The sequence below is a fragment of the Podarcis tiliguerta genome (genome assembly GCF_965153285.1).
Source record: "Podarcis tiliguerta genome assembly, chromosome: 3".
Classification (NCBI taxonomy): domain Eukaryota; kingdom Metazoa; phylum Chordata; class Lepidosauria; order Squamata; family Lacertidae; genus Podarcis; species Podarcis tiliguerta.
Genome location: NC_139536.1, coordinates 36,103,746 through 36,129,018, shown reverse-complemented (window position 1 = coordinate 36,129,018; position 25,273 = coordinate 36,103,746). Strand labels below are relative to the sequence as shown.

General features: G+C 40.3%; 1 protein-coding gene across 2 annotated transcripts in view; it reads left to right on the top strand.

Moving 5' to 3' along the window:
- Positions 1-25,273, top strand: part of DNAH8 (dynein axonemal heavy chain 8) — a 124,857-nt gene that overhangs the window by 39,035 nt on the left and 60,549 nt on the right. For both annotated transcript variants that reach the window (XM_083434372.1, XM_083434373.1), the window contains 21 exons: positions 666-779; positions 1,577-1,639; positions 3,824-3,924; positions 5,026-5,163; positions 5,924-6,164; positions 6,596-6,795; positions 8,031-8,184; positions 8,302-8,465; positions 10,475-10,577; positions 11,078-11,182; positions 12,823-12,984; positions 14,886-15,110; positions 16,525-16,697; positions 17,084-17,262; positions 19,254-19,441; positions 20,137-20,223; positions 20,369-20,476; positions 21,619-21,753; positions 22,961-23,122; positions 23,966-24,212; positions 24,967-25,208. In XM_083434372.1, coding sequence (XP_083290498.1) covers positions 666-779; positions 1,577-1,639; positions 3,824-3,924; positions 5,026-5,163; positions 5,924-6,164; positions 6,596-6,795; positions 8,031-8,184; positions 8,302-8,465; positions 10,475-10,577; positions 11,078-11,182; positions 12,823-12,984; positions 14,886-15,110; positions 16,525-16,697; positions 17,084-17,262; positions 19,254-19,441; positions 20,137-20,223; positions 20,369-20,476; positions 21,619-21,753; positions 22,961-23,122; positions 23,966-24,212; positions 24,967-25,208 — 3,291 coding nt within the window. The remainder of the gene's footprint in view (positions 1-665; positions 780-1,576; positions 1,640-3,823; positions 3,925-5,025; positions 5,164-5,923; positions 6,165-6,595; positions 6,796-8,030; positions 8,185-8,301; positions 8,466-10,474; positions 10,578-11,077; positions 11,183-12,822; positions 12,985-14,885; positions 15,111-16,524; positions 16,698-17,083; positions 17,263-19,253; positions 19,442-20,136; positions 20,224-20,368; positions 20,477-21,618; positions 21,754-22,960; positions 23,123-23,965; positions 24,213-24,966; positions 25,209-25,273) is intronic.

Here is a 25,273-nt window from a genome sequence, read left to right as displayed (position 1 = left end):
GTTTATGGATCTCTATGGTGCTTCTGGACTGGAGATTTGTGTTCCTCAATTGTTTGTTTTAAGACCCTTGTGGCTCCTTCCAACTCTACAATTTTATGATTCTAATAGCCGTGTTTCACATTTCTTTCCAAACCAAGTTACCTCTTCTGGCTCATGGCTGCAAGATGCATATCCCTTCCCTTTATGATCTTATAGGACTTTTCACTTGAACTTGAACTTTTGCTCCTCATCCATGCACCCATGACAGTAGCACTCGCTCAGCGTGGTAGATTTTTGCTTTCCAACTGCCTGGTCACTGCCACTTCTGGGGAGGGGAGAGGTAATAGGGAAGACAGTGTGGGATGGACACAGTGGTGGGGGCACCAGGTGGGTTCCACCAGTGTGCTCCACTGGCTAAGCTGCTTCCTGCCCATGACGCTCTCAAAATCTGCTTTCTACAAGATACAGACCTGGTCGTTTTTTATTTCTGTGTAATTCTTCTGCTCCATGTATTTTGGAATCCTTCCGAAGAGGCAACTTATAAACCAGTTTATTTCTACGTCATACTGACATTTGCTGTCTGAGTCCTAGAGTTGGAGGGCAGCCCATCCACATTTGAATAGATAAAGTTGAAACTGTACGGGTGCTACTTTCTTGGAGTTTTTGAACATCCATTTATATTGCAGGCCAGTGTTCAAGATGAGCTGATTCAAGTGCAGCCCAAGTTTAAGAGCCAGCTACTGGAGGCTGTTGAGGTTTTCCGTGAGGATGTGTCGGGCTATGAAACAGCATATGAAATGGTAATTTATTTGAACAGTTTGCAGAGAAGACACATACATATATATCTCACACTATACATATGTAAATTGTCTCATCTAACTTTGTCTTGTGTTGAGCAAAGCAAAGCAAAGCAAAGCAAAGCAAAGCAAAGCAAAGCACTATGATTAAGAAAAAGCAAGTGGTTTGAAAAAAACAAATTTAGGTCATATATGGCTTTAGCAGAAATTATAATATCCAGTCAAAAACAATTCTGCTGTTCTGTTTTAGAATATGTATTATAGGCAGTCTAATACATGAAGGCCTATAACATATGATGGACAGGTCAGTCTGTTTGCAGCCTATATCAGTTTTGCATGCCTTTATTAATAAATTAATAAACTGCTCTCCTTTTCCTACATTCATCTGCAGGTGTTTCCTTTTTATAAAATGCATTAAAATCATCTTGGGATATAAATAAATTCCAAAAATACGGATTTAAATGTATATTTTATCGCAACATGTACATCTCTAAGTTTATTTTATTTTGCAGCTATTTATTTTTAATGTATTGAAGTATTTTTTTTACCCAAGGGTGGCACCAAAATTCAGAGAAGTGCAAAATCTGAAAGATAGTTGTATTCTGCTATGGGAGATAATCAGACCAGTTTGCATTGGAATTTATGGAAATCAAATTCCACATGCATTCCTATGTATAACATGAAATTTATCTAGTCCTTGTGATATCTATGTGTGTTGAGTGGATATGAGAATGGGGCATAGGATTCAGAGTTATTTTTTAAATATATATTAATTATTGGCTACATTTTGCCTATTACAGGAGGGACCCATGGTTCCAAATACACCACCTCAAGAAGCTAGCAACAGATTGCAGATATTTCAGGTAAGAATGTTTAAGATGTTAAACTGAGTGGTGGGGTATTTGGGTAGGCCTTAATGGATGATTCAGCAACCCTTCTTTTTGATTTGTTAAACTCCACAGAACATTGACACTGGTGGGCACCTTATTCAGTACAGTTCTCAGTAGTGCCCTAGAATATTTTGCCTTCACTTATGGGTTATTTATTTAGAGCATTTCTACCTGCCTTCAGCCAAAAAGCCTCCCAGAGCACCTTAATTAATCAATTACATTTATATCTCACCTTCTCCCATTGGTAAAGTAAAGGTAAAGGGATCCCTGACCATTAGGTCCAGTCGTGGCCGACTCATCTCACTTTATTGGCCGAGGGAGCCGGCGTACAGCTTCCAGGTCATGTGGCCAGCATGACTAAGCCGCTTCTGGCATCATTAGCCAGGGATTTTGCTTCGCCTTGTGGTCAAAGACAGGAAAGACAAACTGAAGGAAGTAAACTGACTTCTCTGGAACGTGCCTGTGTTTCCTCTCTGCCTTTTGTGGATGCAAGTTGTTCTGTTGCCTCTCAGTTATTCCCCTCAGTCTCAGTCCCAGTTTTAGACTCACACTCTGCAGTAACTGCATCACATGTTTTGCTTTGTCTTTGGAAATATATTTTTAAAAGAAAGGTTGAATCCTTTTGGGGGCCCACCTGAAGCGTGAGGTATTAGAGGCACCCACTCTGAAACAAGGGGAGCCAAAACAATTTCTGCATGACAGTTTGCTTCATTCTAACTAGTTATACACCAAATTGTTTTTATTGAAGTATTGCATTATATCTGAGCTTTAGTCCCATAAGAGTTTTAATCTGTAAACATTTTCTACTTTTCATTTATCGGGGCCTATGCCATTGTATTTCTTGCTGTTTTGATTCTCATTATGATAACCTTGAGACTAACCTTTTATATGGCACTGTCAAATGACTGCCCTAAATCTTGTGTAGCTGTTTGACTCTGTGAAAGATAAGAAGAGCTCATCAAACAGTACAAGGTAGCCTACTATCAGAATGTGAGTGCAGTGTGCAGCCGCTGCCCCTTTCTGCATATTTGTAAATTCAGACATTGTTTGATTATGGCAGCAGTAGTTGGTAGAGTAGTGATGCTTGTCTGACTTGTCACCCACATTACTGCAGCTTGCTCGCAGGTAGAGGGTGAGGTTGTTGCGATGCAAATGCACTGGAGGAGTCAATCCTGTGCTCTCACCATTGCATTTGCACCATGTTGACCCTCCCCCTCCCCCTCCTAGTAAACAGCAGTGATACGGGCAATGAGATCCCTGCGACATTGCCAACCACTTCTGTGTTATAGCTAATGATCAAATTGATCATTAATTGATCAAATTGATCATTGACCAAGCCTTTTCACACATATGTATTTGCCACATATTATACCAGCAGACTTCAAATTCCCTGTTTTCCCCCAGTTGTTTTGTAGGACTTTGTGCATGTGACCGTATTGTAGGGAACCAAGGTCGTTTGTGCTGACTACATGGGCTCCAGGCCCAACCTGAAGTCCTGGTATTAGGACCTAAAACCTAAATTACTTGGGAGTAGGGTATTTTAAGGAGTACTTTTTCCACTCTGAGCTGTCCTCCACTCTTTTAGGTCTTAATCCGAGGCAGGTTTGCATCCCCTATGGCCTGCTCTCAAAGGTTGGGGAGGTGATATGGTGACAGCATCTTTTCAGCCAATGCACACAAGCTAGAAAGATTTTAAAATATAATAAATCTAAATGCTGATCACATGAAGCATTTTTGATAAGAAGATATCACATGACTGCAGTATCCAAACCAATCTAGGAAAGTGCTGATGGCCTAGTTAACATAAACATTGCATATATAGTAGTTGATTTCTCACCACCTGATTACTCCATACTTGACAACTCATAGCTATTGAGTGCAGGAACCAACTTCATTGAAAAACATTGCTTCAGCCATCAAATGATTAGCATGCCAGAGTGAACTGGCCCTGTGTAATTGGCATTCACAGAGATCTGCAAGTAATACATTCATGCGTACAAACTGCATCATGAACATTATGTTATGCCTGATCTAATCCCCAGACTTCTCATATGAGAATGAAGCCCAAGGGACTTGTCTTGGATATGCATGTAGTAAAGGATAGCTATGTTTGTGTTACATAATCTAAATCCTTTGTTAATTTCTGTTATTTATTAGGCCAATTTTGATGAGCTCTGGAGGAAATTTATTACTTATTCATCTGGTGAGCAGCTATTTGGATTGCCTGTCACGGACTATGAAGTTTTACATAAAATCAGGTAACTGTGGAAAATTGTTCTACCTGCCAGAATAAGTTAAGCATTGTAGGAAGGCTTTAATGATGGGAGAGACATTTGCACAATATTGTATTTGTACACTGGGGACACTATATATAATCTTCAGAACTCAGCTCCTCTGAAAACTTGCTATAATGTGAAGAATCACAGGAGGAAATAAAGAAGGAGGGACAGCTATGAGATGTGTCTTGCATGTGATGTTTGTTCTGCAGAATCAAAAGTGAGTCGTGGGAGTGATGAGGCAGAAGGGGTGTTAAGAGAGGAGCAGTTAAAATCAGCTGTAGAAAGCTTTTGCTTAGATTTGGAACTGAAACTGCAGTTGTGTAAGATATTAACAGAATGAAGTTGGGCAGCAGGCTGGAAGACTTTTAGTATAAGCATCTTGGAATCTAAATTTCTGTGAATGTGGCAGCAGATGTATGTGTGTACCAGCACAGCTGTCTTCTCTCTTCTCCTCAGTGTTTCTGGAATTCAGCACCCTGATGCTCAGTTGCCTCATGGGGAAAAAATCTTAAGTCTTGAAGGCTAAAGTCTCTCCCCGCCCCAATCTGTGAACCCCTTGGGATAAATCTGTGCCTCTCCCAGGGGGGCCACTATTTTGATCATAGTTCAGATTAAATCAGCTGCACTTTTACAAAGTAAAGGTAAAAGGTAAAGGACCCCTGGGCGGTTAAGTCCAGGCAAAGGCGACTATGGGGTTGCGGCGCTCATCTCACTTTCAGGCTGAGGGAGCTGGTGTTTGTCCGCAGACAGCTTTCTGGGTCATGTGGCCAGCATGATTAAACCGCTGCTGGTGCAAAGGAACATCGTGATAGAAACCAGAGCACATGGAAACACTGTTTACCTTCCTGCCACAGCAGTACCTATTTATCTACTTGCACTGGCGTGCTTTCGAAATGCTAGGTTGGCAGGAGCTGGGACAGAGCAATGGAAGCTCACTCCGTTGCGGGGATTCGAACCACTGACCTTCTGATCAGCAAGCCCAAGAGGCTCAGTGGTTTAGACCACAGCACCACGCACGTCCCACTTTTACAAATAGAAGGTATGCTAGTGGCTCCATCATGATGGTTGTTTTTTTTGCAGGAAGGAGCTAAGTTTGCTTCAAAAACTGTATGGATTGTACGATACTGTGATGAATAATATCAGTGGGTATTATGAAATTCTCTGGGGAGATGTAGATATTGAAAAAATTAATGCTGAACTTCTGGAGTTTCAAAACAGGTGAGCTTACTTTCTACATGATTTGCAAACCATCCACCACACTATGTACATTTTTGTTGTTTAGTCGTTTAGTCGTGTCCGACTCTTCGTGACCCCATGGACCAGAGCACACCAGGCATTCCTGTCTTCCACTGCCTCCAGCAGTTTGGTCAAATTCATTTTATCTTCTGCTAAAACCTGTGCCATTGCTTCCCCTGTTGCCTACGGCTGAAACTAATGTAATTAACTACATAATTAATTATGTGAGTAATTTGGATGCATTTCAGCGTAAGACAAATGTCAGAAAAATGCAGAAAATGACATGGTTATTTATGTAATGTTTGGGGAATTAAAAACGACAATTGCAAAAGCCAGTATTTGCTTGTGCAAGTTCTGTTATTGACCTTGGATGAATATACAAATAGTGACAATTTCTGCTCCCATTTCCATTTCTGGTGGAATTTTCTAGCATACCTTAATAGTATGAGCCTTTGCATCTCTTAAAGTAAGCAGGATCAGTCCTGCCTAAGATTCCTAACACCTGGGAAGCAACATCAGCAGGTAGTCACAGCAATGCCTCCTAAGCTGTGGTTCCAGTTTTAGAGAACTTGCTCTGTCTGATCCCAATCATGAAATCCTCTAGGATGCAAATGCATTTGTTTTTAGGAAAGCTTTTAGAAGTTTTTCTTCTTCAAAAATGAGCTTATTGTTTTGTTTCTGTTAAGATATTTGCACATTTTAGGTTTAAAATAGTAAAATGTTCGATCTTTTTCAATGAAAGGTGCCGCAAACTACCTAAGGGGCTCAAAGACTGGCAAGCATTTTTAGATCTTAAGAAAAGAATAGATGATTTCAGTGAGTCCTGCCCACTGCTGGAAATGATGACTAATAAAGCAATGAAACTAAGACACTGGAACCGTATTTCTGATACAACTGGGCATCCATTTGATGTGGAATCAGATTCCTTTTGCCTTCGGAATATCATGGAAGCACCGCTTCTCAAGCATAAAGATGACATTGAGGTAGTCTTCCATACAGTTGCATTTTTACATTGAAAGAGAATGCCAGACTGAGGTGCAGTTTGAGAGTCAGTGAGCATGCTCTAGAACTGTCATTCCCAATTAGCTAAGTATTGTGGACCACCTGTTTTTCAAAGGCTAAGCCATGGATCCTCTACTTCTGAAAATTTTAATATCTCTATGGTAGTTTTTGTTATGTGAATGGCACCACAGACTCCCTGGGTGGGTTACGAGGACCCACTGGGGTCCATGGATCACCAATTGGGAACCCCTGGCCTAGAAGGTATGCCTTTCTTTGCTCATGCGTAGCAATGTTTGTGTCAGTACACAAAAGAGGTATACCTAAACATGGGCACAAGTAAGGTGTCTTTATTGAGATTCCTCAATTGGCATATCAATATTTTTAAAAATTAAGGATCTTTCTTTCTTTGCAGGACATCTGTATATCTGCTATAAAAGAAAAGGATATTGAAGCTAAGCTAGCTCAAGTAATTGACAGTTGGGCAAATCAGATCTTGAGTTTTTCAGCATTCAAAGGAAGAGGAGAGCTACTTCTCAAGGGAACAGAATCTGCTGAAATTATTACACTGATGGAGGACAGCTTAATGATCCTGGGCTCTTTGATGAGTAACAGGTAGTTTCACAGATTTTGTAGAATGTTTTTATTAACATTTTTGTCTCATTCTTACAACTCTCTATATCCAGCCTTTCAGGATATTATTTTTTTCCAAGGCACCTTACAAGTCACAGATATTTAAAGACATAATAAACAATATTAACAAAAAGTCCAGTGATCTCTCACTTCTCTCCAACTGTGGCTGAGTAGGACAGAAGAGAGACAGTACCCTTTTGCCCTATTTAACCAAGACAACTGGCACAGTACCCAGGCAAGTACGTTCATGGTACCTGAGTAATTTTGGCCATAGAGTTGGAGCTGTGCTCTCTGAGGTCAGACAAGGTGCTCATCTACTATCCATTCTCCACCCTAAGCAATGGCCAGGACAGTAGGATGCTACAGCCACCAATACCAGCTTGGTGCAAATGTAACAGTGCCTAGTTACCTTATTACAGTTAGGCGATTAGGAGAAGCTTGCAGATGTGCACCTCTCTCTTTGTCCCCTCTTTTGTAAGTGTCCTCCCCTTCTCTCTTTCAGTTTTGGAGCAAACTCTTAGTATTTCATCTGCACCAAGATTATCGCTAAGGTAGTCTAAACCACAGTTACAAAAACCTACTTCTAAGTATGGTTGCATCCTGTGGTTTGGGCCCAACAAGAGTTCGCCATAGTCCTGGTTCACAGGTTACATGAAGCCAAACAATGGCTTAGCATGAATGAGCAAGCATGCTGGCACATAGTGAGAAAATCATAGGTGCTTCACTCCTCCCCTCCTTCAGCTTCTAGTGGGAGCGAAGCTGCGATTTGGCTTAGCGTTATGTCCAAATACTCATGGTTTGCCTCACTCCAGGTAAATCACAAGTTGTATCAAGGTTTTGGAGTGTGGTGGAGTCTCCTTCTTTGGAGGTCTTTAAGCAGAGGCTTGACAACCATATGTCAGGAGTGCTCTGATGGTGTTTCCTGCTTGGCAGGGGGTTGGACTCGATGGCCTTTGTGGTCTCTTCCAACACTATGATTCTATGATTCTAAGGCCACAATACCTTTAAAATTGTAAAGCTGAACCACAGTTAGCTCCAAAATTCGAGGAGCGGGGAAGAGGGAAGAGAAAAAAGGTTTATCTACACAAAGGCACTACCAAATAGAGATATTTAAAGTGTGTGTGGGGGGGAGTTGTTAAAAGAATATAGTAACAATAATATTGTGAAAAGGGTCGCTCTTGAATTTCATGCTGCTATTTCTTGCCTCCTATTCTCAGATACAATGCACCTTTTAAAAAAGAGATTCAGAACTGGGTGTTCAAACTTAGTACCTCCAGCGATATAATTGAAGAATGGTTGATTGTGCAAAACCTCTGGGTTTATCTTGAAGCTGTTTTTGTAGGTGGAGATATTGCCAAGCAGTTACCTCAGGTAATTCTATCATGGTTAAGTTAGGTAAATATTGATCTTGAAATGTAGCTGCGTAGCAGTAGTTCGCACGTTAGAATAACGTAATATTCACGTTTCCATTACATTTACTCTGTTTAGGAAGCAAAACGTTTTCAAAACATTGACAAATCATGGATAAAAATAATGCAGCGAGCTCATGAAAACCCCAATGTAGTTAACTGCTGTGTTGGAGACGAGACTATGGGGCAGCTTTTACCGCATTTACACGAGCAGTTGGAAGTGTGCCAGAAGTCGTTGACAGGGTACAAAGTTTACAAACTTTTTGAAAAAAATCTGATCCTTTTAATTTAGGTCAAAGTAATAGTCCATCTTAATTAACTTTTTATGGTTTTAATTAACATTGCATGCTTCTTAATTTTTAGTGTCATTTCGTGTTTGGTATTAAGGGGAGAGTTCTGGGAATGGTGTTTTGGGAAGTTATTAAGAGATTTTAGGGGATTGATTTGTAGCATGTGCAGCTGGCATGCTCAGTGCAGATTTATGAGTTTAGGCCCATATATGTAAATTTGCTTATGGTCTTTGGTATATTTTTTAGTTTGGTAAAAAAAAAAAATCAGAATAATAATAATATAAAAATCACTTTGCAAATAAATAATTACTGTTCTAGTCTTGCATATTTTTATTAATTCACTCCAGACAGTCAATTGCCAAAGCTAAGTTATGGCTCAAAGTACAGATAATATTGGAAGGTAAAAAGCAGGAATATTTTCTTCTGTTTATAGTAGATCTTCCCATAAATCTAGGCTTCTATACACCCATGCTTCACTTTTTATACTTTTAATTTTCTAGTACCAGAATTTTAGGAATTGGGAGAAGCTGGAGGAATTTTGATCTGTAGCTCCCCGATTAAGGTCAAGGATGACCTTAGGTGATGTTGGGCACTAGGCAGTAGCTGGGATGGGTATTTTTAAAAGGATGTGTGTGGGAATAAATTGTAAAAAACACAAAAAACCCTGAAACTACAAATGGCCTGAATGAGTCTCAATATTATTGTTTATGCAGGCTGAAAATAAATACCAGTGAACACTGATTTATCATCCATTAGCATGTACCACAATATGCAAAAGCTAAAGTAGCATTGGATGTGAGGCACGTGGGACAGAGCAGCTTTGGCCCAGTCACATCATAAATCCCTCTTCCATCACTTACTTACTACATCTTCTTACCAGAAATGGGGAACAGGCAAGCTCCCAAGGCCTTTAGGGTGTTGTGCATGTGGTATGAGAAACCCTGCTGCCATCTCAAACTCTCATCTACACCCGTTTGTTGTGTGCTTTCTATGGACTCCTGGAGAGCAAAGATTGTTGCCATCTCATTGTATTGCCTGGCACTGCAACTGTCATGTGCTTGCAATGAGAGGGCCCCCTTAGCATGGGGAGGGCAAAACCAGGATTGCAGAGTTCAGAAATCCAGAAGAAGTCATCAAGTCAGGTGGTTGTGAAAGGAAACAGATAGTGTTACTACTAGCAAGGTCATGAGGAAAGGCTTCCTAAGGCAAGAAAAGAATTGGGAATAGGCAAGAGCTAGAAGCATAAGTTGGGTCTATAATCTGGATGCCCGTAAGTTGCACAGATAAAGGAAAGTGGATATAATGGCCAGAAAGGGCAGAAGCTTGTTATAATGCAGAGGAGCAGAGCAAGAAGAGCAGCAAAGCAATTTTGACCCAGGAAATTAATAAAAACCAGCAGTAGCTCCAGAAGCATTTCCAGGTTCAACCTGTGGAGGTCTTAGGCTTCTGAAGCTGTCCACAGATGGGCATGAGAACTTCCAAAGGAGTCGCCATGTTAACTCTGCTGCAAACCAAGCCAATGAGGAGTTTTGTGGCATCTTAAATATTAAAACTTTGATTATGGCATAAGCTTTTGTGGGTACTGGAAACTCAGCATGCAATCCTGAGATTTGTTGCTATGCATCCTTTGCATAGGATTGATCAGAAGCAGTTTGCTACCTGGTAGGTGGCTCGCTTACCAGAATGGGGAGGTGGCAGAGAGGTCACCAAAGTGCAACAGAAACACTGGATTGGTTCTGCTGGTACACCTGCACCTTGCCCACCCCTCTGATGCTTCATCCCTTCTCTCTCCTTCCTGGTAAACACTCACCTACCCAAAAGTTAGCATGGTGGCTCTGCCCCACTGGCAAATTTACATCTCGGATTGATATTACATACATTTATTTGAAACTCCCAAGTAAGTGCACTTTGAAAAATGGAGGGGAAAACGTTTTCTGAAATAAATCTCTTTTCTTATTAAAGATATTTGGAAAAGAAAAGATTGCTGTTTCCCAGATTCTTTTTTATCTCTGACCCTGCTCTTCTGGAAATACTTGGACAAGCTAGTGATTCACACACTATTCAGGTAGGTTCCAACATATATATGGAAAAATAGTATTTACTAAATGCAGAACAAATTTGAAACAGCTCTGATTTTCTGTACTTCATGTACCTTTAAAACTACAGTGCAAGGAGTTAGTGACTATAAGCATGATTTATGCTAGTTTAATCAAAATGGTTTAACATATCTTGGAAAATAGAGGCTCTTGTTATAGCCAGACTTAGGGTGAATTCCAGGAATTCCTGCACATTAACTACTATACTCTCATCACTCCAGCATGGCTCCCTCTTGTCACTTCCTAGTGGAAACTCTCCTATAAATTCAAATAACCTTTGGCTGAACGCAGTTGTTTACCAAGGAGTAAATTCCCATGGTGGGAAGAAATCCATGTTGGGATCTGGCCATCAACATCATGTGCTCTTCTCTTTAATTCAGAAATTGTGCTCATTTACAAAATAAGCTAATTTGTGAAAATGTCCTGGCTAGAATACTACGTGCATTCATGGATTTTATTTTTCTTTCAGCCACATTTGCCTGGTTTATCGGACAACATAAATGAAGTGGAATTTCATCCAAAGGATTATGATCGCATAATGGCAGTCATATCAAGAGAAGGAGAAAAAATTCCTGTAATATTTTCATTTTAAAAATATAATTTAGTATGATTCTGAATTTTATAATTAATCTTTCCCTACTTACCATCCTAGAAATTTGGCTCAGTTAAAAATAAAATGCTATTTCTTTGTGCAGAAGGATGTAAGAGGACCGTTCTCTAATTAGAATATCTTAACTAAAAACAATCCCACCCACCCCTTAGACTTGCCAAAGCCTGAATATGGTGATAAAATGTTTTTGAGATATAAAATATTTGGCTAGCTTTTGATGAGTGTGGATAGGGTAGAATGGAGTTAGGCTTTATACATTAACTAACTTTTAACATTAACATTTTTACCATACAGTATGAAGCTTTAGAATGTATGAGCTATAAGCCCATGAAGTAGCAGTAGGCAGTGCTCTTTGACATATTTTATCATATGTACAGCAACTGTTTAAAATTATAACAATACTCTAGTTCTTTTGTTCCTCAGTAAACCATGTTTTATGAAGTAGATTCTTACTCATTAGATGAGGTAGACAGACCAGAATGGAGCCCTCAGCAGTAGGAAGAGCACAATCATATTAGCTTTTCTGTGTGTGTACCTGTGAATTCTAGTCTTAGATGAGCTTGTTCTGTGTTTAATGCAATTTACTCCCAGTTAACTCTGTGTGTAGGATCTTACGGTGAGCAGTGTATCACTCCTGAGTGTTTGATGCAACCCCCCAAATTCACATCCTTTTTTATCTAGCCATGAAGACAGGAACAAGGGAAACCGTACTAGTTTTGAGATAAAAATATCAACTTGTGTGACACAGTTCAGTACACTGAAAATGAATTAATTCCACCCCACAATGGCCACCCCTGCGATCAGGTCTTTCTGTGAGGTTTGAATAGTGGTTTGAAACTCAGGACAGCAGCTCCATGACACAAGGAACTGGCTGTTTAGGTTGTGCTGGGTATATCTGAAGTCAAAGGATGCCTTGCATAACAATTGCAAAAAATAAGCTTCGTTAAACAATCTTGTCAAAATAAGCTCATTGAACTCCAACTCATCACTTAATTCTTCTTTCTCAATATCCTGATGCACTAAGTAATCTAGGTAAACATTTTTTCCTGCCTCAAGTAACAGGAGGAACACAATCTCACTTGGTGGTATTCTAGTTCCCATTAAGAAACACATTTAAAGTAAGACCAACAGTCTCTTCTTATGGTCTCATTGTACCCCATTTGAACTCTCCCTTTTATATATATTTGTTGTTGAGAAAATTGCTTTAGTTTACTGGTAATTTTTTAGACATCCAAAAATGGAAGAATTGGGACTATTAGGATCATGGAATCATAGAATTGTAGAGTTGGAAGGGATCCTGAGGATCATCTAGTCCAACCTCCTGCAATGCAGGAATCTCAGCATGCAGTCCCCCATCCAATCTGAAAGCATACCAGAACTTTCCATATCACACTTTCTACAATGAGCTTCGTGTTGCGCCAGAGGAACTTGCTTAGTTTTGCAGAATTTTGAGGCATCCAGTTTGATTTGCCTGCCTTATTCCTGAGCAGAAATGCACAAACTTCTGGTATTCACCAGTTAGTACATTGTCTCCTTTCTTAATCAAACTAAAGATACTGTAAACTCCATTTTGAATAATGAATACACAACTTTTAATTTTTCAGTTGGACACCCCAGTAAATGCAAAAGGACCGGTAGAGCTCTGGCTGATGGATCTACTGAAAATGCAACAGTCTTCATTACACTGTGTCATTCGGGCAGCCTTTTATCAGATTAGTGATCCAGGGTACCAGCTACTGAACTTCCTTTACCATTTTCCAGCACAGGTGAGAAGTCTGAAAAGCAGGTAAGATCCAGCTATGAAGGCCTGAGGTGAAAAGACTAGGTTTGCATGCTAAAAGACAAAATGAAAAAGCCTGTCGATATGCACATATTTTTCTGGATTGTGACAGCCATTTGTGAGAATAAATACAGTAGTCAAAAATAATAGGCACATCTACCCACTTTAAGGTTCCTTTTGAAATCAATGGTATTTATAATTGCTTAACATTAACTTGTGTGTGTGCAATATGATTTGTCTCCGCTAATGGATGTGGTGTACTTGTTGAGGGACATAGCTTGTATGTGATTCAACAGGTGTAATGAATGATCTGAAAAGATGTCAATAGTGGTTGCTTTATTTATTTTATAGCTAAATGGTAGTTTTTAGAGAAGACAGAATGAAAAGAGGCTGTGAGTCCCCAGTCCTATGCTGTGATCTGCTGCTTTATGGAGGGCCGTCAAGTTCAATTTTCTGAATAGCAGCATAAAATATTTTTATTTGTTTATTCATTCATTGCATTGCATTGCATTGCATTTACATGGTTCTCTCCTCACCCCACTCGTTCTATTCCCACAAACACTTTGGGAGGCAGGTTAGGCTAAGGGAGGGTGACTGGTCCGAGGTCACGCTGTAAACCTCAGTGCAAAGTACGGATATAAACCTGGTTCTTTTCAAATATTCCAACTACTAGTAGGTAGAAAGGTAGGTAAAGGACCCCTGGACAGAGCTTGTTTTTTTCAAGATCAGGGCCCAGGAAGGCAAATGTTTTTCTTGTAATTCCATGAGCTTTGATACCTGATGAAGCAGCAATAATGCTCACTATAAAGTTGTAAGTCACCCATTTATTCATAGAATCATAGAATCATAAAATCATAGAGTTGGAAGAGACCACAAGGGCCATTGAGTCCAACCCCCTGCCAAGCAGGAAACACCATCAGAGCACTCCTGACATATGGTTGCCAAGCCTCTGCTTAAAGACCTCCAAAGAAGAAGACTCCACCACACTCCTTGGCAGCAAATTCCACTGTCGAACAGCTCTTACTGTCAGGAAGTTCTTCCTAATGTTTAGATGGAATCTTCTTTCTTGTAGTTTGGATCCATTGCTCCATGTCCGCTTCTCTGGAGCAGCAGAAAACAACCTTTCTCCCTTCTCTATGTGACATCCTTTTATATATTTGAACATGGCTATCATATCACCGCTTAACCTCCTCTTCTCCACGCTAAACATGCCCAGCTCCCTTAGCCCAGCTCATAAGGCATCGTTTCCAGGCCTTTGACCATTTTGGTTGCCCTCCTCTGGACACGTTATTTGTGGGTGACAAGTCCCCATATTACTGGGGATGGAAGGGTAGCTGGAATTTGCTGGCCATGCCCATTGTCATATTTGCCACTGTCATTCTTAGTTTTTACAGTGTTATTGTAGGCTGTTTTTAGTGAGTATTCCAGAAGTCAAAGTTCCTTCTCACTTGAAGCTTCATGATAAGTTTTCAGATGTGCTTCCTCCTGTTTCTTACCTTCAGGGAAGAGTCATCCTGTTTCTTACCTTCAGGGAAGAGTCACATAAAAAACAACAACCCTGACTGTTTTACCTTTGACGGTTTCTAAAGAAAATATTATTAATTGTTTCTGTGCTTCACTATGGCAATATGGTAAAGCAATTTACAGGGTTGCTTATGGACTTCACTGAATGTATGTGAAAATGATGATAGATAAGAGGACCCTTGAAACTTCCTGATTTACTTCCCGCCTCCAAAGGAAAATCCATATCAAAACCACATTTGTTAATCGTTCTAGTTAATCACTCTAAATTATAGTTTAAAAGTATGAGCTGGGGGTCTATTAGTTATAAATTAGAATGCACTATAAATATTCATGCACATATTTTATTTGTTAAATTTATTATAGGTAGGTTTGCTGGGAATTCAGATGCTGTGGACACACGATTCAGAAGAAGCATTAACCAACGCAAAAGATGATAGGAAAATAATGTCAGTAACAAATCAGAAATTTCTGGATATTCTGAATACACTTATTGGCCAGACAACTCATGATCTCACGAAGTTTGACAGAGTGAAGTTTGAAACCCTCATTACTATTCATGTGCATCAGCGTGATATATTTGATGACTTGGTAAAGTATAAATGTTAGCTGAGATCTTTAATGTAATAATAATAATTAATAATAATTTATTGTTTATACCCCGCCCATCTGGCTGGGTTTCCCCAGCCACTCTGGGCGGCTTCCAACTGAATATTAAAAACAGTACAGCATCAGACATTAAAAACTTCCCTAAAGAGGGCTGCCTTCAGTTGTCTTTTAAAAGTAAAATAGTTGTTTATTGCTTTGACATCTGCTGGGAGGGCGTTCCACAGGGCAGGTGCCACTACCGAGAAGGCCCTCGGCCTGGTTCCCTGTAACCTCACTTCTCGCAATGAGGGAACTGCCAGAAGGCCCTCGGTGCTGGATCTCAGTGTCCGGGCTGAACGATGGGGGTGGAGACGCTCCTTCAGGTATACAGGACTGAGGCCATTTAGGGCTTTAAAGGTCAGCACCAACACTTTGAATTGTGCTCGGAAACGTACTGGGAGCCAATGCAGATCTCTCAGAACCGGTGTTATGTGGTCCTGGCGGCCACTCCCAGTCACCAGTCTAGCTGCCGCATTCTGGATTAATTGCAGTTTCCAGGTCACCTTCAAAGGTAGCCCCACGTAGAGCGTGTTGCAGTAGTCCAAGCGGGAGATAACTAGAGCATGCACCACTCTGGCAAGACAGTCCGTGGGCAGGTAGGGTCTTCGCCTGCGTACCAGGTGGAGCTGGTAGACAGCTGCCCTGGACACAGAATTAACCTGTGCCTCCATGGACAGGTGTGAATCCAAAATGACTCCCAGGCTGCGCACCTGGTCCTTCAGGGGCACAGTTACCCCATTCAGGACCAGGGAATCCCCCACACCCGCCCACCCCCTGTCCCCCAAAAACAGTACTTCTGCCTTGTCAGGATGTAGTTCATATCTAACTTACCAAGTTTTGCTATGTATCCAATATCACTGTTTGGCCTGGCCGGGATTGTGTGAGAGAATCTCAGTCTCCAAGAAGGAGGTGAAAGACAGTTGCTAGAGTTACCTTAGATTTTTCTCCTCTGAAGAGTAATCGGGCCATGGTTAGATGTAAGCAGTTAACATCCACTGTTTCTTAAACCTCACCACAGGATGGCTAAACCTGTACATATTTAGCCCAAAGCTGGCATAAACTTCTAATGGTGGCTGGCAAGTACTTAATTGAAGAAGTGCTGCCCAGTAAGTCATTAAGGCCTTGGCTGGGAGAGGAACAGAGAATGAAAACAACAGAATTAATCAGTATACTAAAGCACAAAAGTAGAAAAGGTATGGTGACAAAAAAACTCAGAACAAAAAAATGCTCTTAGTTAATAGAAACGAGTATTAGGAGAGAAAATAGCAGGAATAATTTTAATGGAGTAACTTTTTAATTAATCAAGTGAATTATACTTCTGTACTGTTATTTTATTAATTAATGTTTCTTTTTAAAGGTTAAAATGCATATAAAATCAGTGACTGATTTTGAATGGTCGAAGCAGTCCAGATTTTATTTTAAGGAAGATCTTGATCAAACATTGGTGTCGATTACGGATGTTGATTTTGTTTATCAAAATGAATTTCTGGGATGCACGGATCGGCTGGTTATAACACCATTAACAGACAGGTAAGAAGAGTGGATTCATTACGTATTATCTATAATTTAAGAATGATAACAACCCTAAATGGTCAAGGCGAGGGAGAACTGAAGGCAGTTGAACTACCACATCCAAAACTCTGCCAGCCTCTTGCCAGCAGTGTGGAAGTAAGGGCAGAGCAGCGCTCTTGCATTTCTCTGACCATCTCCCCTCCCTCCTACTGCAAGGGACCTATCATGGACTTGCAGAGTCTAAGAATCTTTGAGCTCCATAGTGGGGACCTGATCCTTTTGCCACCGCTGCTGAATGGGGGGTTGTGTGTTACCCGAGTTCAACATGTAGAGTGAGGTTCAATTGCATTGTATTCGTACGCATCCATATTCCATACTGCAGTGATCTGGATTTACATTTACAGATGCTACATTACTTTAGCTCAAGCTTTGGGAATGAACATGGGAGGAGCTCCAGCAGGACCTGCTGGCACTGGCAAAACAGAAACAACGAAAGACATGGGGAAAGCTTTGGGGAAATACGTAGTCGTATTTAACTGCTCAGATCAAATGGATTTCAGAGGACTGGGCCGTATTTTCAAAGGTAAGGCCTGGCTTGTTGGACCTATTTAAAATGAGTAATAGAATTAACAGCGTTCAGTGCTCCACTGGTGTTCGCTATAGGCTCATCAGATACTGTAGTTATATCTGTCACAGTATCTGCCTAAGCCAGTGTATGGAAAAATTGTTAGGGAGCTATCGTTATGGTGATACAAGGGGGATTCTGCCCCCTGCTCATGCTGCTCACCAGGCCTTCACCTGCCACTCCATGGAAACTCCTTAGACCTTCTCCTTTCTACCCTGTGCAACTTCTAAGCCCTCTTTTCACCCTCCCAACCCTGCTTCTGAAACTGCTTCCCTGTTCTGCACCCCCTTGAGCCTCAGCCAATATGGCCAATGATCAGCAATTGTGGGAGCTGTAGTTTATTTATTTATTTAATTTATATACCACCCTATACCTGCAGGTCTTAGGGCAGTTCACAGGATAGAATCAGGATATAAAACCGCAAAATACATAGTTCAGCAACATCTGGAGTTAAGTGCATACCAATCTTCCTCACTGAAACCTGTGTGTTTTTAAAATTCTTAAATTGGAATATCAGAACAATATTCAAATCCTATACCCACTTATATGGTAGACGTTGATGGAGCTGCAAGGTTCCTGCCCTGTGGAGTTAACAGCCTGAATGCAGCAAAGAGGAATCAAGGGAAAGAGATTCAATTCAAGAATTTACTTGGGAGCAAGCCCAATTGAATTTAGTGGGACTTACTGTTGAGTAAACATGTGCAGCTTTGGCCTGCCAATATCTGATAAGGGGACATTGCAAGATAGAATAATAGTTTTCATGGAAGACTGAGTTAAGAAATGTAATAACAGTTTGTAAGATGCAGGCTGAATGTAATATGAAATTAAAATATATTTGCAATATAGTATACTGTACTACAGCAAATTGTAATGGTAATAAACAGTTACTTGTTTCATAATTAGAAACGTACTGCCCTAATTTTTTTCCTAAGGAGTAATTCATTTTTTAAAATGGTCTTAGCTTTGATACTTGTGTTTAAAAGATAAGAGAAGGAAGATTACATTGCCATGCAAAAGTTATGAAAAACAAATTCTACAGCTGTAGCATGTACAAGAAAGCGTTTCATATTGGATCAGAAGTGAAGATTTATTGATTCAAAGATCCAGTGCCTAGGGCTGCAATCCAATGCACACTTCTCTGGAAGTAAATCCCTTTGAATTCAATGGGATTTGCTTCTGAACAGGCATGTATAAGATTGTACAAGGTAAGATTCATGCAGGCTTAATCTCTATATGCCATGAGACAATTCTCATCAGCCACAGCCAGCACAGCCATGCTGGCTCTAGCCAATGCAGGATGAATTCCAGAACATCTGGGGATTGCCAGGTTGGCAAAGGCTGGTGTACACACTTTGGATTTCTGGGGAAGTACAGGGCCGATCTAAATGTCATGGCTCCAACACTGAGATGGCTAAAAAGGCTTTTGTATGAGGGCTGTAGCAATTGTGCATGCAAAATAAATTGCTGAATTGAGTAGTCAGGATGTGGTATTCTGACATCACTCTTACGAAGCTTTGGGCCTGAGAAACCATTAATTTTCTTTTCTTATGAATACTGCAGCTGCCCAGGAAAGTTGTAGGAATTGGTATGATGCGCTCTTGGTGAGTGGACACACTCTTTTCTTCCCATTTGCGTCTTTGACAGATGTATGTATGTATATATTGGGGAAAGTTAACATTTTAAACCGTATGTTTGAGCAAGCGCTGTTGCTTGCAGACACCATACAAATAGCCTTCCAAATACATGCTGACAGTGGGTGATGCCAGCAGATGGTTTGCCATCACTTTTCTACAACATCAGTACATACCCAGAAGCAGTCTTTTGAGGTTTCTTCTCTGCATATAGCTCTGGAAGAGAGATCTTGCCCAGGCAACATAGAAGAATAAAAAAATTAACCACAGAAAGGATATAATCAGGGTAAAAAAAATAAAATCATTTCCCTCTTTTAGGACTTGCACAGTCTGGCTCCTGGGGATGCTTTGATGAATTTAACAGAATTGAATTACCGGTGTTGTCAGTAGCAGCTCAACAAATTTATATCATTTTGACAGCAAGAAAAGAAAGGAAAAAACAGTTCATATTTTCCGATGGAGATGTTGTAGATTTAAACCCAGAGTTTGGAATTTTTCTGACAATGGTAAATTATTACGTTAAGTACACATTTTTGATTTATTGATGAGAGAAAATCAATCATATTTTTGTTTTGCAATATACTTGAAAATAAATTACCTTTGTGGTTAATTACTTTGTCTAACAGAGCAATATATTTGAAAACATTAAATTTATAATATCTAAATTAGGATAAACAGAAATGTCATGAAATTGTGGGAAATGTTTGAGTTCTCCAGAACTCTTTGTCAGGTAAGATGTTATAGAAAGCAGGAAGGGAGATGAGGAATATATATACCTGTGTATATATATATATATTCCTCTGTGAGGAGAGAGAGAGAGAGCGCGCACTATTTTTCTAGAAAAAGGGGTGCCGGAACTCATGTCTCCCTCTTTCTCTTATAATGGCAATGGTGCCCACCTGAGAGGTGCCAGAACTGAGTTCCAGTGAGTTCCAGCTGAAAAAAGCCACATATATCTATATCTGTAGCTATATCTATATCTATCTCAAATTTATATTTATATTCCATGTTTGGTTTATAATTTGTTCTTCTCCTTTGGTATTTTTTCTTGTGATCTTAGGGTGAAGGTGAAGGGCAAGATAATAAATAATAAATAATTGAAATCAAAGAGGATATAGATGCATGCCATAAATCACAATTGTGCACATAAGTTGAGACATATGCCAAACAAAATTACCCTAAATTCTGTGTTTATTTGCAGAATCCTGGGTATGCTGGACGCCAGGAGCTTCCAGAAAACCTAAAAATTCAATTCAGAACTGTTGCAATGATGGTTCCAGATAGACAGGTACTATTTATCACTCCTAGGCAACATATCTCTCAGCTGCGTACCTTTACAAAATAAAAAAATATTGCATTGCTCTTTGCTCTTTCTGTTATTTAAAATATTCTAATATTAATAAAATTCTTAATAATTTGCTGTTCTTTTTCAGATAATCATGAGAGTGAAACTTGCAAGCTGTGGCTTTATTGAGAATGTCATACTGGCTCAGAAGTTCTTTGTTCTCTATAAGCTTTGTGAAGAGCAGCTTACCAAGCAGGTAATATTGCATCACCAATATAGTTCAATAGCTGTAGACCAGGGGTGTCAAACTCAAATTCATCGGGGGCCGCATCAGCAGTTTGGTCACTCTCAAAGGGCCGGTTGTATCTGTAGGACTATGTGTCATGCGCTCAATATAAAAACAAGTGGAGGTTTCCTGAATGCATGTAAAGTGGAGGTTTCCTGTGTAGAATGGCCGGCGCCGCTAGAGGGCAGACGTTCTCTGGCTTGTAGGCTACCGCGCATGTGCTGAAGAGGTGGCTTTCTTGTGTCAAAAAAAAAAAAGCGAGAATGAAAGGTGAAGGCTGGCTGGCGGCCGGTGGCGGCTACACGGGCCACATGACGAGGTCTGGCGGGCCGGATTTGGCCCGCGGGCCTTGTGTTTGACACCCATGCTGTAGACCAATGAGTGGTACATAGATAACAAAGAGTAGTGAAACAGGACCTCTTAGTTCCCCAGAATTCTTACTTGTTAGCCTGACCTAAAAACCTTTATAGGGCCCAGGGCGTATTTTAATAACTGCCGTGGCCTATTTCTGCAAAGGGACTTGTTTGCTGGTTGCCGCTTCTCTGACCAGAGCTTGTCTGTGATGGCTGACATTCTTTGTGTCCAGACTTCCTGGACCCGCCATAGGATTATACCCTGACATGACTACCATATGTGATATTATAGTGATCAAGTTTTATGCCTTCAGGATATTGTAAAGTATTTGTTCTTTGATAAACCATACAGTAGGTAACCATTTGAGTGACCATTGCACTCCACATTATCTCTGGACTATATGTTCGGGGATGAAAAGCAATATTCCATATTGTCAGCTGTGTCACTGCCTCCGGCCTCAGAAGTGCCCAGAACCTCCCCAGGTTTCCTCAGAGCGTGCCCTGGTGGGGACCTTCCTCAAAGTTGCCCCCTTTCACCACAGGATGTTGCTCTTGCTTTTGTTTTATATACATTTTACATACAAAATTTGTCTTTTCTCAATGAACATCCAATTTCAATATATTACATTAAAGTGCTCTGGTACATTCTCTTAATTTCTCTGGTTAGGGTTTTGAGTTTTTGCATTTTAGAATTATTACGGCTCAGCACACTGTTCTGGCCCTGTTACTATTTGTAGCATTTGTCGCTTTCATTTTTAGGTTCACTATGACTTCGGCTTGAGAAATATTCTTTCAGTGTTGAGGACTCTTGGATCTCAGAAGAGGGCAAGGCCCGACGACAGCGAAATGAGTACTGTCATGAGAGGACTAAGGGACATGAACCTCTCTAAACTTGTAAGAACCCATCCATTTAAGATTTTCAGAGGATACTTTACAATGTGGCTACTATACTCTGGTTTCTCTTCAGATCGTATAAATCTTTCGCCTTTTACAATGTGGCTACTATGTATTTTTCTTTTATTGCTGTTGTTTCAGATGTGTTTCAAATATTCCTCATGTTCTAAAACTAATTTTAAATCTTTAGGCATTGTCACATTCATTGAGTATAAAACACTCCACTCTGTACAGCTACTAGACAGAACTGAGTTTATAAATAAAAGAATAACAGAAACGCATGAACACTTTTCTATAAGCACTTTCGTGAAAACTGATTATACTTACTCTGTTATTTAAATAGGCTTTTGAATTTTGTAAGCAGTCAAATAAAAAAGACTAATTCAGGAGGAGAGCTGTAGCTCAGTGGCAGAGCATCTGCTGTGCATGACTAAAGTTCCAGGTTTAGTCCCCAGCATCTTCTCCAGGTAGGGCTGGGAGAGAGCCCTGTCTGAAGTCCTGGTGAGCTGCTGCCAGTCAGTGTAGACAATACTGAGCTAGATGGACCAGTGGCCTTACTCAGTATAAGGCAGGTTCCTGTGTGTCTTACATCATTAAGAGTGAAACTCTACTGCTTTATTTCTTTTACCTAAAGTAAATTAATAATGCTTCAAACCCACTGACTTCAGTGGAAGTAGTTTTTCACACCTTGCCAATAAAGGTCAGTATAGTTAAAGCCATGGTTTTCCCAATAGTGATGTATGGAAGTGAGAGCTGGACCGTAAAGAAGGCTGATCACTATCCATTCTTAAGGAAATCAGCCCTGAGTGCTCACTGGAAGGACAGATCGTGAAGCTGAGGCTCCAATACTTTGGCCACCTCAAGAGAAGAGAAGACTCCCTGGAAAAGACTGGTGTTGGGAAAGATGGAGGGCACAAGGAGAAGGGGACGACAGAGGACGAGATGGTTGGACGGTGTTCTCAGAGCTACAAACATGAGTTTGACCAAACTACAGGAGGCAGTGGAAGACAGAAGTGCCTGGCGTGCTCTGGTCCATGGGGTCACAAAGAGTCGGACACAACTAAACGACTAAACAACAACAAGTTTTTCATAACCATTGCAAGTCCTATTTCTTTCATTGGGAAGCATGACTAATTTTATCTGGATCAGTGACCATCTCTACAAATCCATCAATTATTGTGTTTTGTTTATTTGTTTGTTTTTCCAGGTAGATGAAGATGAACCCCTTTTTCTTAGTCTTATAAATGATCTCTTTCCGGGGCTGGTATTGGACAGCAATACATATGTTGACCTTCAGGCAGCCGTTGCAAATCAGGTTGAAGAGGCAGGACTGATTAACCATCCACCTTGGAATCTTAAGCTTGTCCAGGTATTACAGTATACCTCGTAAACTTAAACTGCAGAACCTACAGATGTGAATTTTTGCTCCAAATCACATTTTCCACATTCAAGCTGTCTCAGAGGATCCCTCCTCGCCTCCAATAACAACCCAAGTATCACATTATGTAACTTGCGGTGTGCATATAGTTGTGCATTATTATCCAGAAGCAGTGATGAGAATGATTATTATACCGCACCCTAGTGGTTTCCCTAGCCACTCTGGGTGGCTTACAGCGTATATAAAAACATAATAAAACATCAAACATTAAAAAACTTTCCGATACAGGGCTGTCTTCAGATGTCTTCTAAACGTTACGTAGTTCTTTGTCTCCTTGACATCTGAAGGGAGGACGTTCCACAGGGAACCTTTCATATTTTTCATCGTATTGACATATTCTGCCTGTTATTTGATGGCAATAGCATCTCTCTCTCTCTCTCTCTCTCTCTCTCTCTCTCTCTCTGTTCTGGAGGAGGGCATGGTGCCTAAGCCAACAGCTCATGGTTCAAAATATTCCTTGTTCTCTACCAATGCAGTTTCTAATTGACTTCAATAAATCTTAAAATCTCTTCTAAGATCTAGATACACCACATACAGATACAGAGAATTAGGTTTGTATAAATGTCCTCAAGCACTACCTAGATTTAACCTTAATTGATTTTGTCGTGGCAATTGCCTTGCCTAGTCCCGGGTAAACGTACCCACTCCCTCCCTGCTTTGTACTGGGGACATGATCAGGAGGAAGTCCTCAGGAAAACAAGCTCAATAAGAACACAGATAATCCTAATAGTTATTTCTGATTTGGCCACACTTTTTTCTCCCTCCCTGTTTTAGTTGTACGAAACTTCCAAAGTACGCCATGGGTTGATGACACTTGGGCCAAGTGGATCTGGGAAAACAACTGTTATAACTATGTTGATGAGGGCAATGACAGAGTGTGGATATCCTCACAGAGAAATGCGTATGAACCCAAAAGCTATTACTGCGCCTCAGATGTTTGGTAAACTGGATACAGCAACAAATGACTGGACAGATGGAATCTTTTCTACACTGTGGAGAAAAACGCTTAAGGCTAAAAAGGGTATGCCAGCTATAGTGTGTTCTATATAGTGCACATGGGAACGTGATTATCATCTCTCAGCGTACCGCTGAAAAGGGTCTTCTGTTTGCAGCTGCACTAATTGGTCTCTGTTCTAGTAAAGATAATTAAGATAACTTGAATAAGTAATTAAGATAACTGGAGAAACCATATATTCATTTAATATAAAACTGCAGTAATCTTAGGGCAGTATCCAACCAAGTAGTTCCACTAGCACAAGGAGTTCTGGCTGTGCAGTGGAATTCCCTCCCTCTCTTCTCTTTCTGCATGTCCTGTAATTCTGTTCTGGAAATTTCCCCTGCCCACCAGAGCAGATTTTGAGACAGTGGGGGGTGCATAAGGAGAGGAGAGGAGAGGAGAGGAGAAGTTCCACTGTGAAAACTGAAATCCTAATGGAATTACATCATTGGATACTACCCTTACTCTTAAAAAAATGTCTAGTGAAATTTCATGGGGACAATGCTGCAAATGTATTCCAATTTAAGGCTTGAGACACATTGATTTCTATACTGCTTAAAGATGTGCAGTGCAGCCTTAAATTAAGAACTGGAACTCACAATTGGAACACTCTCAGTGGTGTAACCTTTGCTGAGCTATGTCATTTCAGCTAGCAGGTGAGATAATCACATTTTGATGCTCCTCAATATCTAAACAACAAGCACCCTCCCTGTAATTGTTGTCGTTGTTGTTATTCAATGTTAGCATCCATATTTCAGCCATATCTCTTTGTTTCCAGGCGAGAATATTTTTCTGGTTTTAGATGGCCCAGTAGATGCAATTTGGATTGAGAATCTGAATTCAGTGCTAGATGATAATAAGACTCTCACTTTAGCAAATGGTGATCGAATTCCAATGTCTCCTACTTGCAAGTTGCTCTTTGAAGTTCACAATATTGAAAATGCATCTCCTGCTACAGTTTCTAGAATGGGCATGGTGTATATCAGTTCTTCTGCACTAAGCTGGAGACCAATATTGCAGGTACACTTTTGCAGGGATGATCACTTTTTCTTTTTCTTTTAAATAGTGTGGGTTTTAAAAAAAAT